This window comes from Melanerpes formicivorus, unplaced genomic scaffold (genome assembly GCF_026170545.1).
Source record: "Melanerpes formicivorus ecotype bairdi unplaced genomic scaffold, bMelFor1.0.p_v2 SCAF_7, whole genome shotgun sequence".
Lineage (NCBI taxonomy): Eukaryota > Metazoa > Chordata > Aves > Piciformes > Picidae > Melanerpes > Melanerpes formicivorus.
This window is the reverse complement of record NW_027142359.1, coordinates 8,782,918-8,795,830: the sequence shown is the minus strand read 5'-3', so window position 1 is coordinate 8,795,830 and position 12,913 is coordinate 8,782,918. Positions and strand designations below refer to the sequence as shown.

Sequence of the window (12,913 nt, the reverse complement as noted above, 5' to 3'; positions counted from 1 at the left end):
TCTTTGTTGTAATGGACCTTTGATTTTATTTTTTGATTTTATCTGTTTCTAAAGGAGATATTAGTGTGGCAGTTTTGAGTTAGGAGTAGAATGTTGCAGGTCTCCTCTATGAAATTCAGCCATTTCAAAACTATGTTTTGCAGACACTGCACTTCTGTACTGACTTGAAAAAAAATGATTATCCAACCTAACAGATGTTGATGGGCATTTGTATGCCAGATGACTTGTCTGAAATAGACCACTTCTCCTATGCTAAACAAAGATTAAATAATTTTACAGGAGAATAATTTTATAGGAGAATCTAAACAGATTCTATTACTTAGTTTTTAGCTGTTGCGCACAGAAGGCCTGCATACAGTGCTTTTCCCAACATGATGTACTGGATAAAGATGTAAAGCTTGTATCATGAGTCTGTTCATCTAGGAATAAATCTATTTATAGGAGTAATCCAAATAAATTAATAATATTATTAACACATGTGCTTGCATAATCAACCTCTGACGGAAGAGGGCAAAAGTATTGCTTGACAGTCATGGGAATGTTACAAAGTAAACAGAAGTGATACTTGCTCTTTGAATTAAGAATCTGAAATACTACCTTAGAGCTGTGTTTATGAACAAACACAGCCGGTGTTTGTGCACACATACAAATGCACTCTTCATTGTTTATGAAAACAACAAATGTAACAATTCATTATTGTACTAAATTAATAACAAGCAGCAAGTAAGTAAAATAAAGATGTTAAGAGACTATTTTTGCTTTCCAAAACATTTTTGTAGTATTTTGCTGGAAGAAAAACAATGTAATTGAAAATTTTGACAAAAACTTTCAATTAAACTGTGCTTTTGAAGAATGAGGAATATGTGGAAAAGAAATAGAGAACAAGTCTTGGGGGCTTTTAGTTTCATATCATGTAATCTAGAGTACTTATTATGTCCTTAACTTATTGGATTTAAGGGGCACGTTGAAACCTCATGTCTGTGGTTATAAGGCTTAAAGCAATTCTTTTTCCGGTCTTTCAGCTCAGATAGGAAAGTGACATTTAAAAACTATGTTGAAGTAGTCTGTTTTTACAGTGTTTTTAATTTGTGATTTTGTTACATGAAGACATGGAACTGTACCATTGCCCTGATTGTGCTAAGGGAAGAAATTCTTGTCTGAGTACTCTGGTCAGCATGCCTTGCCATATGAAAGAAAAATCTCCCTTGGCTTTATGCTAGGGTTCATTAATTTCAATAATAATGAATTTGACCTTTTTATATATAGACTTGTAAAAAATGCATTTAATTTTTCATATCACAGTGAGAGGTGAGTTGAGATGCTAGATGCAAGAAAGAAATATGGTTAATATTTATTGAAGTAGGAACATCTATTTTTGTACCATGCTGTTCATAAATGTTCAGTTTGAAAAATGAATGATCACATAGGATTTTAGAATGTTCTGCAGCAAACTATGCTGTACACTATTAGTGCAGAGGTGATGACAAAAGACTGGAAATCTTTAAGATAACCTAGCCCATTTCTGTGTCCAGTGTTATAAAAATACTTTGCAATTTATACCTTGTACCTTGGCTTGGACAAAACACTAGAACAGCTTTCCTGTCCCTGCTCTAAGTCTAGGCTGGTAAAAAACTGTTCAGCAGCTCTGACATTTGCAAGTACTCTGAACATGGTGGTGAACAATTTGTTTGCCCATCTATGCTTCATTTCAGCAACATGTAAAACCAGATTAGCATGATTTCAGAAGAGACTAGAGCAGGAGTCCTAGGTGGAAGAAAACTCAAAAGATTAGATGCTTTAGGTGCTGTTACAATGGGTGTTAAACAAGGGTGTGCAGTGTTCACACCTGTAAACAGCACATAACATTACACAGGTGCAATTAAGTAAATTTTATGATAATTTAAGAATGTATTGAAAAGCAGATGCAATGATGTCACTCCTTAAGTAACAAGCATTAAAAATGTCTGTAAGCATTAAGAGGTTGAGGTAGCTTTGATTAATTGCCAGTACAGTGTATGGTAAAGTGTGATAAAGACATTAATGCAGTGGCTCTAGAAGCAATCATTACCTCTGTGGCTTGGCAAGAGTAAATTCATGGTGGTTGTCTGTGGTTTGTCTTTTAAGAACCAGCAGTTAAACATTTATAAGGATAACAAATTAATATTACTAGAAAATGCGTAAGTATAGCTCTGTTCACATTTCTACTGCTCCTCTTCCTTTGCCCGAAGAATTGGGATCTGTTTCTAAAGCCTTGCCAGCTGTGTACTGAGAATAGAGGTGTTGCAAAGCAAACATAACCCTTTCCTGGGTTCACTGCGCAAAGGTAGACAGTTTCCCTACCAGCCACTATTTTTCATAAGAGATCTCCTTTCCCTATCAGGGAGAACAATTATGTTATGTATACTGGGCTTTTTCACTTGCTGTTAGCATGTTGCCTGAAACATATAAATTTGAACTTTTAAGGTATATCCAGGGCACACACTAAAGCTTTTAGGAAATGTATGGAAAGTATGTCTGTGAATTTACACTGCACTAAGTAACAAAGTATGTAGTATAGTTGCATATGGATATGTAATGTAGTAAAAATATTTCAGGCTTTATTTTTTTCCTAGCCTCCCTTCTAATTTTAAAAAACTGCTATTTATCATACTACTACTATTTTACTAATGTTCTTTGTGATAAAATTATAACAGACACCAGAAGATGTGTAATTTGTAAATAAGGAGTAATTTATTTGGGTGCTACTTATTTAGTACAAATTTACTACATCTGCATCATAGGCTTAAAGTGATTGGTTCTGTAGCATACACTCACTGTTAAAGGCAACTGTTCTGTAAACAAGTGATGGAAAAATGGAATTGATGCAACTGTGTTTGAGTTTCTTTCCTGATGCTCTTCAGGTATGGCTTATCTTGGATTTTGTTTAACTCGGCAGTTGTTGGAACTTCAAGCAGTTGTCCCAGTGTAAAGAAATGTAGCTTTCCTACTATCAGTGATGAGGAAAGGTTTTATTTACATTGTATTTATATGTGGAAAGATTAGAAAAATGTGCAAGTCAGGTTAATCATAGTAGTATTTTATAAGCTCTAGAAAAAAATACATTGATACTTTATTAAATTGCTTTTCCTCCTCCTGTTTTAGTTACCTTCCATGGTTTGAAGTATACTACAAGCTCCTAAATACCCTGGCAGATTATTTGGCTAAAGAACAGGTAACTTTAGATATTCTATTTCCTTGCAATAAATCGCCATTTGAAGTGCTGTAAAGTGATTCTATAGTATTTAAAATTTTGGTAGAAGTTTGAATCAAATTTTTGCGTTCATTGTAATGAACTTCAAAGAATACAGCTGCCACTGTCATAGAATACTAGAATTGTTAGGGTTGGAAGGGACCTCAAGGATCATCTAGTTCCAACCCCCACTGCTGTGGGCAGGGACACCTCACACTAGATCAGGTTGCTCAGAGCCGCATCCAGTCTGGCCTTAAAAACCTCCAGGGATGAGGCTTCTACCACCTCCCCGGGTAACCTGTTACAGTGTCTCACCACCTTCATGGTGAAGAACTTCTTCCTGACATCCAATCTGAATCTATCCATTTCTATTTTTGCTCCATCCCCCCTAGTTCTTTCACTACTTGACACCCTAAAAAGTCCCTCCCCATCTTTCTTGTAGGCCCCCTTCTGATACTGGAAGGCCACAATAAGGTTGCCTTAGACTCCTAAGAGCCTTCTCTTCAGACTGAACAGCCCCAACTCTCTCAGTCTGTCTCCAAAAGAGAGGAGCTCCAACCCTCTGATCATCCTCATGGCCCTTCTTTGGATGCATTCCAGCACACCTATATCTTTCTTGTAACAGGGACTCCAGAACTAGATGCAGTACTCCAGGTGGGATCTCACCAGAGTGAAGCAAAGGGGAATCACTTGAATCCCACATTAATCTTAAAAAGCTGCTGAGAATGTACCTTTATAAAGTGTCAGTCTTAGTATAAACAAGTACTGGGTGAAGTGTAAGCAAAGTGTCACTTCACTGGAGATCTCTATGACGTATTGATTGTAAACTGTAGATGTCTGGAACTATCTGATTATCAGTTGCAAATGCTTTTTTTTTTCAGAATAGCATCAAATATGATGTACTGTTTCACCCTTCGTATTAACTAAAAACTACCTCTCATAATTCTGTCATCTCAACCAGCAAGACAAAATTACTTGCAGCATTTGGTGAAGAATCATGAGAGTTTAGTTTGCATATTCATGAGCAATTAGATACATTGCAGCATTACACAGGAAAGGAAATACTATCATCTGACTTTATTGAACACATTAAAGCTATACCTTTCTGCATTAACTATGTTAGTGTACTAGATTGTAATAAAAAACCAAAAGCATCAGTAGTCAGCCATATGCTGTAGACTGGAAAAGCTGACATTTCAAGGATATGTGAAGTATAGAATAGGCACTTATTGTGCATTATAGTAAATTGATTCTAGTGAATGATGATATTTTATGTAAAAATGCAATAGGTGTTAGCTATGTTTAAATAAAGTGCAAAATGCATTTGGATCTTCTATATGGTGTAATGAGACATAGGTTTTGACCCCCATTCCACTATACTAGTTATAAGTTGTTAATAAGGTTGTCTTTGAGAGAAGGGGTAGGGATTGTTGTAATAATTTTTTTCTTGATCACTGGTTCTGGCATTGAAGCTATTACTGCAACCAATTTAAATTGCTAGGTTATGTTTGTTCTGTATGCTGAGGAAAGCTACTTTTATGGGTCAGTGTACAGAAGTATTTTGTTGTACTGCCTGGTACCATATTAGTTGTTGAGGATGATCTTAGAAGATGTTGCTCCTTCCTGGCTCAGGCTAGACCCAAAGTCATGTTTAGTGCTATAGCATCCAGTAACATCATAATTTTTTCACAGAATGTTGGAAGCTTCCTGCAGTCTCAAACAATATGTTTCAAAGCTGGCCCTGGCCTGTCACTGGCAGTTTTGGTTTTGCTTGACAATAAACTTCCATCTCCCTGAGCAAAACCTCTAAACTGAATGAAAATCCTGAACCAAACAAAAACTCCATCTGCATATCTTTCCTAAGTTAGTGTCTCTATTTAGAGCCCAAGGTGGGGCATCCTAATTAAACACAGTAGCTGTATGTACTTTTTAGTAAACCTTACAAACTGTTTTATGTGCCCTGATGAATTTAAAAAGTATACACTAGAGCCATGCAGTATCTAGTAAAACTCTGAATAGGCAGATATGGCTAACACTTTTAAGAAGATGATATCCAAGATGCACAGACCAACTAGACATGTTAACACAATTTTCAGTTGCAGATACTGTGATTCATTTAATAAGTATATGAGGAAATATTTAAGAGTTTGACTTGCAGATACAATAATTTTCTGAGACATGAAGCTGGCTTGAATTTTATACTTAGTATGTGCATTCTTCACTGTGAACTGCAATTTTCTTTCTCATTAAATACAGATCTGTCTCAGTATATAGTTGGATGTGTAATAAATGGTCATTATTTTTTATACAATAATTAACTACCTTTAAAAATATTCCCTATAGGAAAATGACTCAAATGATTTGTTAAAATCATTGTATAGCCATCCTGTGCCAAAGGCGAATGCTTTAGTCAGTTTAAGTGTGGTAAGTATTCCTTGTTTAACTCCTACTCTTGTTACTGACAATGAAATAGTAGCTAAGTTTCAAACCACCTCTTTGAAACAACCTCTTCATAAAGGGTGTACTTACATTGTTTCTCATCCTTAACCAGCTTGGACAACCTTGCATTTTTTTTCTCTCTGTTCAGAATAGTTTGTCTGTGTGTCATGTTTCTCTTTTAAAGTCAAAGTCATAAAGAAGCAAAAATTGGAATTTTGCTCTGTGCATGGGAAGGTAAATTGCAGTGGGATCTTGCTGTACTAGAACTACATTTTTGTGCTTCCAGCTGTTTCATATAGTTAATTTTGGTTTCTCCTGCTGTGAATCAGGAGACTCTGTTACATCTGAGTAGGTAGATTTGCAGGACTGGACAAAACTCTGTAAGCTGGATTCTTTCCCATCTTCCTTCACCTTCTTCCTAGTTTTGCTTGATGATGCAAAAATGCTTCTACCACCAGACAAGGTGGTAGGAGAAGTCTACTCTGTTACTTGAAACTTTCAGCACATCTAGGTTTAAGAATGTCTCCATGCCTACCTTCCTTTTGTACCTTGAGTTTTAGTGATGTTGGACTAGACATGGATAGTATGGCAAGGTGGTGGCATTGCTGTAGAAACATCCAAAAGCAAGCTGATCCTGAGGTTTTTAACAGAAGTAGCATATGGAGACATTTAAATACATTTGAAGAGCCTGCATGAAATGTAAAGCTGCAGAGCCTCTGCTGTCTCTGGGACATTGCTCATGCTCACAGCGTATGTGCTATTACTGCACACACAAGTAACTGTGCAAGAACTCTTTCTTGATTGAAATATCGCAACTTGCAGGGTACAGGAAGATATGATTTCATAAAGATGTCCCTTACACGCATACTGAAAGATCATTAGATGAATTATCTAGACCTTACCTGTGTCTTTCCAATTACCTTCAACTCATTAAGTTTAGAATTGAGCCCAAAAGCCTCAAGTAAAGTTAGCACAGACTCCAGAAAAGCATCTGAGCTTGTTATGGAGGCATACTGAAAGAGAGGGTCTGTCACTTCAGTTCCAGTAGTTATTCACACTTGCTGCTTAATATAATGCTGCCCTTATTTGATTTTAGTTTGTCATAGGTCAGATTCCTTGTTGTGCTTTTCTCACTAGACTCTAGAGGCTAAATATTTTTCCCCCTGATCAGTGCTAATCCACTGTAGTTGGAAGTCACAGAATCACAGAATCACCAAGGTTGGAAGAGACCTCAAAGATCATCAAGTCCAACCTGTCACCACAGACCTCATGGCTAAACCATGACACCAAGTGTCATGTCCAATCCCCTGTTGAACACCTCTAGTCTTGTGTGTTGTTTGCCACCAGAACAACATACTGATTTTTCGATGCTGTGGATGGAATTGTTTCTGTTGCTAAGTTGTTGTTTCTTTTTTTTTTTTTCCCCTCTTCCTGTTCTCAATGTAATATTTTCAAGTTACTTTTCAATTTATAGTACCCTAGCCAAGAATTCTTCTGTGTATCAAATAATATTTCGCTATCATTACTAGCAGTATAAAAAACAGTTCTAATTTGGAACCCCCAAATGATTTACAGAGTCCTTTTAAAGAGCCTGTCGAGTTGTAGAGGGACACAGGAAAGTCCTAAAGATATTTTTCCTTGCATTTCTTGCAAAGAGTTACCGCCTCTTGCCATCAGTGTTGCAGTTCATCTTTCACTGAACTGGCTCACATCAAAATGAATATTTTGGTGAATCTGGAAATGGGTGTTGGGGTGAATACAGCTGGCAACACTGGGAAGACAAATTGTATGCAATGAAGTTGGTGCTTGCTGGTTTTTATTTCCATATTGTCTGATTTTATTTTATTTTATTCTCTGATTTTCTTTTGTTCCCACTAGCTTGTTACATCAAAGAGTTTGGTAATCTTTTTAGCTGATGAATGATTATCTGAATGCAGGCCTCTTGCCAAATGCTTGGCTTCAGGTAGTGTTGGGCAAATATTGTTTAGATGAGGCTGAGCAGGAAGGAATAGGTTATCCTGAATCAGAACATTGGGTTTGCAGGCGTCTCTGGTTTTTTTTAATGCTCTGTGCTGCAGGAAGCAGGGCGATGTTTGTGGCCACTTTCAGCTGTAACTTTGTATGCCTAATTGTAGAAGTGACATCATGAAGTGGCTTTTCATTGTGCCAGGGTGAGTCTAGTTAAGATCTAATGATGCAGAATTAAAGCGATCCCTCCCCCATTTACTCAGGTACACTGCTGAGTAGGACTCAGACACTGAAGCAGGGGTTTGATGGCAGACCACAGTGGTGCTAAGGATTTCATCTATATAATAGTGCAAAAGTTATGCCCAGCATCTGGATACGTGATGTTTCCCAGTAATCCTTCTTCAGGAGGACACCAAAATGCCTTGAACCAGTTAAGGACCAAGTTCTACTCTCACCTCTCAGTCCCAGTAATGAATATTCTGCCGCTGTAATTTATGAGATGTGATCATTCTGTGAAACCTGAGCTTGAGTATAATTGATGTCATTTTTCTTTTACCTGTAGAGGGCTAACAAAAGTGATTTTTTTTGTTGTTAAATCTGTTAATAGAGGGATTCTAAATTAATACAGGCAAGAAATAAAAAAAACCCCAAAACTCAAAGCCAACATATTTTCAGCCACTATTCTAAACATGGAATATTACAAGCATTAGAGTAATCTTTGTGCTGTTTGTTGGAAAACTAAAAGTTCAATTGTCAATCTTTCTCTCATCTTGCGTAAGAACCAAGAGATGATTTTTGCAAGTGAGCAAGTTTTGAAAAAACAGCCTTGTCTTGTATCGGTGAGTTTAAAAAGCACGATTTAAAGCCAATTGTAATTAAAGAAATAATTACTTGCTATAGGATATCTCTTTTGATTTCAGGCTTATTTATACGTGTCCTTTGGGAGGTTCTGCTGCCATCTTTAACCTAGAAGAGCAGACTAATCTTAGTGTACTTATTCTGTTTGAATCAATCTAACTTCAGAGCTATGTGTCTATGCTTTGTAATCCTTTCATAAAAACTTCAGCCAAAAGCAAACCCTTACATTGATGAACAAAACTTGCATTTTTTTAGTCCTTTTTTTAAGAGAAAACTTGAAACAGGACAACAACTATTAACTTAGCACCTCTTCCAAGGTCATACATCTTCCTGAGGGAGTTTGCAAAGATGTGCAAGGATACCATACCATGTTATTTTTGCTGCTTTATGACTCTTAATGACTGCAGTAATGGGTCTTTGCTTCTTGTTGTTCTGACTTCTTTTGCTGTTTAATGAGTGAAATATTATTACTTTGTTTAATTATAAATAATTATTCTCTTAAGTTATTAACTTCATTACTCAGAAATCTTTTGATAAATATTCTGTGACCTTATTACATATAGGAAATAATTTTCTGTTCTCACTATGCTTCTGAGGAATGTAGGCATTCTATTAATCTGAATTCTTGACTAGAGGAAAAAAAAAAACTTATCTTTTTTTTTTCCCCTCTATTGATGCCAAACAATAACCTGGGATATTTATTGTGCAAGTCCTGTGATGTTTATGACATGCCTTTTTTAAGCCCTTTTGGTTTTTTGGTTGATCCTTAAGTTCTTAATTATTGCCAAATGACCTAATTTGTGGGGAAAATTTTCTATTAAATGTATCAAGCTGGTTTAATAAGTCTCCTAGATGGAGTTAATGGTATTAATAAATTTTTATTCTTGCTTGAACACAAGACACATTTAATATCTTATAGACTTCCTTTATGTTTAGGAGTCTTTGTGGTGTTAATCGTAAAATATGCTATAAAAACAAAGAAAATCTATGAAAAAGACCAAAATTCCATTAAAACCAAATAAAAGCTAAAAAGTCATTAATTGTCACGTTTGCTTAGTAGACACTTGAGGGTTTTTTTGGTCTTTCAAAATTTAGACAAAGAGGTAAAAATGCCTTAAAATTACTGAGCCAAGTCCATGTCTGATAACTACAAAAACCACTAGATTAATTAGAATAATTTAAATTACATCTGTTTTGGATTTTAATCCTTTTTATATTTATGTCCTAGATGTCCTCAAACTAAGATGCATGAAATTGCTAATGTATTTCACAAATGATTGCCAAATCCCAAGCTGTCAGATTTTGCATTTCTGCTGGCACATTTTTGTTTGAAAGTTGTTTGGAAAGAGAAGAGAATATAAATATATCTCAAGTAATAATATTTCTATTTTAATTCATTTTCTCCTGTGAGTGATTTTTACTTTGCTATTCAAAATTTGCATTTTTGTTTTGGCTGTGAATTTTAAATCAGTGCTTGAGTTAATCAATGCTTCTCTTAGGCTCATGGCAACATCTATAGCTGACTAAATTTCAGTGTTATTTCAAAACTGCAGCCCAGCTTTTTGTTCCCTTGGTTTGTGTTTTTGTGCTGTACCAGAGCTTGTCATTTCTCGTCATGGTCTGCTTAATTCTTTGTCTGGTAGTGGTAAGAATGCTATTGAAAAAAGGTGGATATTTGCTTAAATAAAGATGGGGTTGGAAATCCTGAAAGTTTTGAATAAAGAATTTTTGTTTTCTGTGTGCATAAATGATTCATTATTTTTTCCCCATTGATTAGCACTCGTATTTCATTACTCCTGATATAACTGGATTGCCAACAATCCCTGAAAGTGTAAGTATGCAGTTTCTTTTTTAAATATTTAGGAGAAGTAGCAGCCTCAATCTGGGGGTAGTGCTGAACTCTGCTCTTATCAATAGGAGGGTTTTTTTTTCCTCCCCCCAAGACTTGTTTTTAGAATGTGATTGATGTCTATTATTACAACCTTTAGCTAGTAAGTTACTGTTGCATTCATCATTAACCCATTTTAAAGCATTAACAGGGCACCCTGCTATATCCACCCTTTGTTCATAATTACTTGCCTTTTTTGCATTTATTTGGATTATGTATGTAATATATATTCTACTTCTGCACCTTGTGTTATTTGAATACCTGCCCTTTAAACACTGCATTGCTAAGCTGCAGATTGAGCTATCAAGATACGCAATTATTTTTTTCTGTCAGAAGTCATTGTTTCAGGCTTTCTGAAAACATGCCTTACCTGCTTACCTTTGGATGGTATCTAAGCACCAGGAATGGTGGTGGTGGTTATTTTATTTTTTTAATGAACACTTGCATTCTGTAGATGCTAGGTCCTTGATGATGCTGTGGGTAGCCTGCAAATGTGAAATCTCAGGTTGCACTCTCTATGATGTGTTTGTCTGGATGACACATAATAAAAGACCTGTGAAACATTCTGCTTTCCACTCTTCCATTTAAATGTAGAATTGGCTGTGGATGTATAGATGTGCATTTTTACACTGTCAATAACTTCCTTCTGAAGATGAAGTTGTTGGGGGTTCAGGACACCACAAACTCAAGCAGTGCTATAGACCTCATTCTCAGCAGATGTTGTGGTGTTAGTGCTGAAAGTGTGCTCTGTGGTGGTGCTTTGGTGATGTGTGGTGGGGAAGGAGACTGGTAGCCTGTTCTGCCTCTGCACTTTGGGGCAGAGGGGAAGTTCTGCCTTCAGTGGCCCAGGCAGGTAGGAGATCCTGGGCTGCAGGGTAGGATGGGAAGGAGACAGTACTGTGAAAACCTAGGCTGGCGAGGAGCAGCTGACTGCTCATAGCAGAGAGATGTCTGTGCTGGCAAAAAGAAGTCTGGGCCATGGATGGGCCTTATGCTGATGGAGGGTCTTGAGGTAGTGCCACTGGGGATTTACTTCTCTGATTCTGTGGGAGAAAGGGAAAGTAATTTTCCAGGTGCCTTTCTATAACTATTTTTTTACTCCATTTGTAAAAGTCTTATCCTGCCAAACTAGTATGGTACTGATGGAGGGTTAGAACTTGCAGGGGCTGAAGAGATGAAGGTAATTACACTGAATAAGCAATACAATTCTTTGTTGTAAGACTCACATATTTCAGGGGCAGAAACTTTTCAGATGTAATACACAAATAACTGTCTCTCAAAGCTACTGGTCTGTACAGGATTGCAAACTTTTTTTACTACAGCTTTTGAATCACAGAATCAGCATACCATTATCAATTAGTGTTAGATAGTATCTGAGGTAAATTGGACTCAAATTATTGTGGTGCATCAGCCTCTGACAGCCAGTTAAAAGTAGCATTTGAAAGAAAAAGGTTTCTTTCTAAATGGAATATTTGTAGCCTTAGAGCTCTTGTTTTTATCTCTCCCAGAATTTTATGCAGCACAGACCAAGAATAACACTGTACTTGGTATCTTTGAATGAATAATGCATTTCTGAATTCACATGAAACTGGGTTGTCCGTTGGATCTTCGTTTGTCTCTTCAATAACTTTTTTTTTCTATTTAATACTGGAATGTATCCAGAAAAAGGAGGTCAACCTTCTGATCATCATCTGGGCTTTAACTAAAGTTAGCTCTTCATGTAGTTGAATGTGTAAGGGGATAAGCCAGCAGCTGGCGAGCAGCAGCTCTGTCCCACATCCACTCCTGTCTGCAGAGGTCCCTGAGCTGGAGAGACTGCAGCCATCGCCATGTCCCCCACGAGGGGTGCTGGCAGCTGGGGAGCCTTTACCACCTGTCTTGCCCACACTGTTTGTTCAGGTGTGCATTACCTTGCTGCCAAATGTTGGCCACGTTTGGGACAGACTGACAGTTCTCCTCTTCAGGTTTCTGCCCTTGGGTTGGGGTGTATGGTTGATGGAGCTCCTGTGCTGATGTTCAGTAATAACTTGTTTTTTCAGAAGAGATAAATGAGAGTTCTGGTTGCAGATGTGAATGTGTGAGATCAGATGCTTCATATAATGTGCAGTGTATTGGTATATTTTCATACATATTCTCTACAGTTACAAAACAGTGCTGTTTTCCTAGGCATTTCTGCTCATAGCTGCTTTAGCTTATTCAGGGCTTGTATGTCTCTAGCGCTGTGCCATGCAGAAATACTGTTAAGTTCAGATGGATGACTTACATCACTTCATCCTCCCACCTTTTTCCCCCCACTTTTGTGCAGTCTGAACAATAAATAAGAAGTGCAGTTGATTTTTCATTAAACCCCACACTGGGGATAACAATGGGGTTCATACTAAGGGTGAGAAGGGTGGCTGCAGGAAGGACCCAGTACCTTTTACCAGTGATGATGGATGTTTGGTGATGTCCTGGCACATATAGCTCAAACAGAAGCCTGATGTTTTTCAGCAAGCTGTTTTGATGTACTTGAAATAGAATAAAAAGTGTTG

General features: G+C 37.0%; 1 protein-coding gene across 2 annotated transcripts in view; it reads left to right on the top strand.

The window, feature by feature from the left end:
- The window catches only part of DENND1B (DENN domain containing 1B), a 160,458-nt gene that overhangs the window by 68,393 nt on the left and 79,152 nt on the right, over positions 1–12,913 (top strand). The window contains exons 6-9 of one of the 2 annotated variants that reach the window (XM_068140902.1): positions 3,142–3,211; positions 5,573–5,653; positions 8,416–8,475; positions 10,272–10,325. In XM_068140902.1, coding sequence (XP_067997003.1) covers positions 3,142–3,211; positions 5,573–5,653; positions 8,416–8,475; positions 10,272–10,325 — 265 coding nt within the window. The remainder of the gene's footprint in view (positions 1–3,141; positions 3,212–5,572; positions 5,654–8,415; positions 8,476–10,271; positions 10,326–12,913) is intronic. The other variant, XM_068140903.1, reaches the window with a different exon arrangement.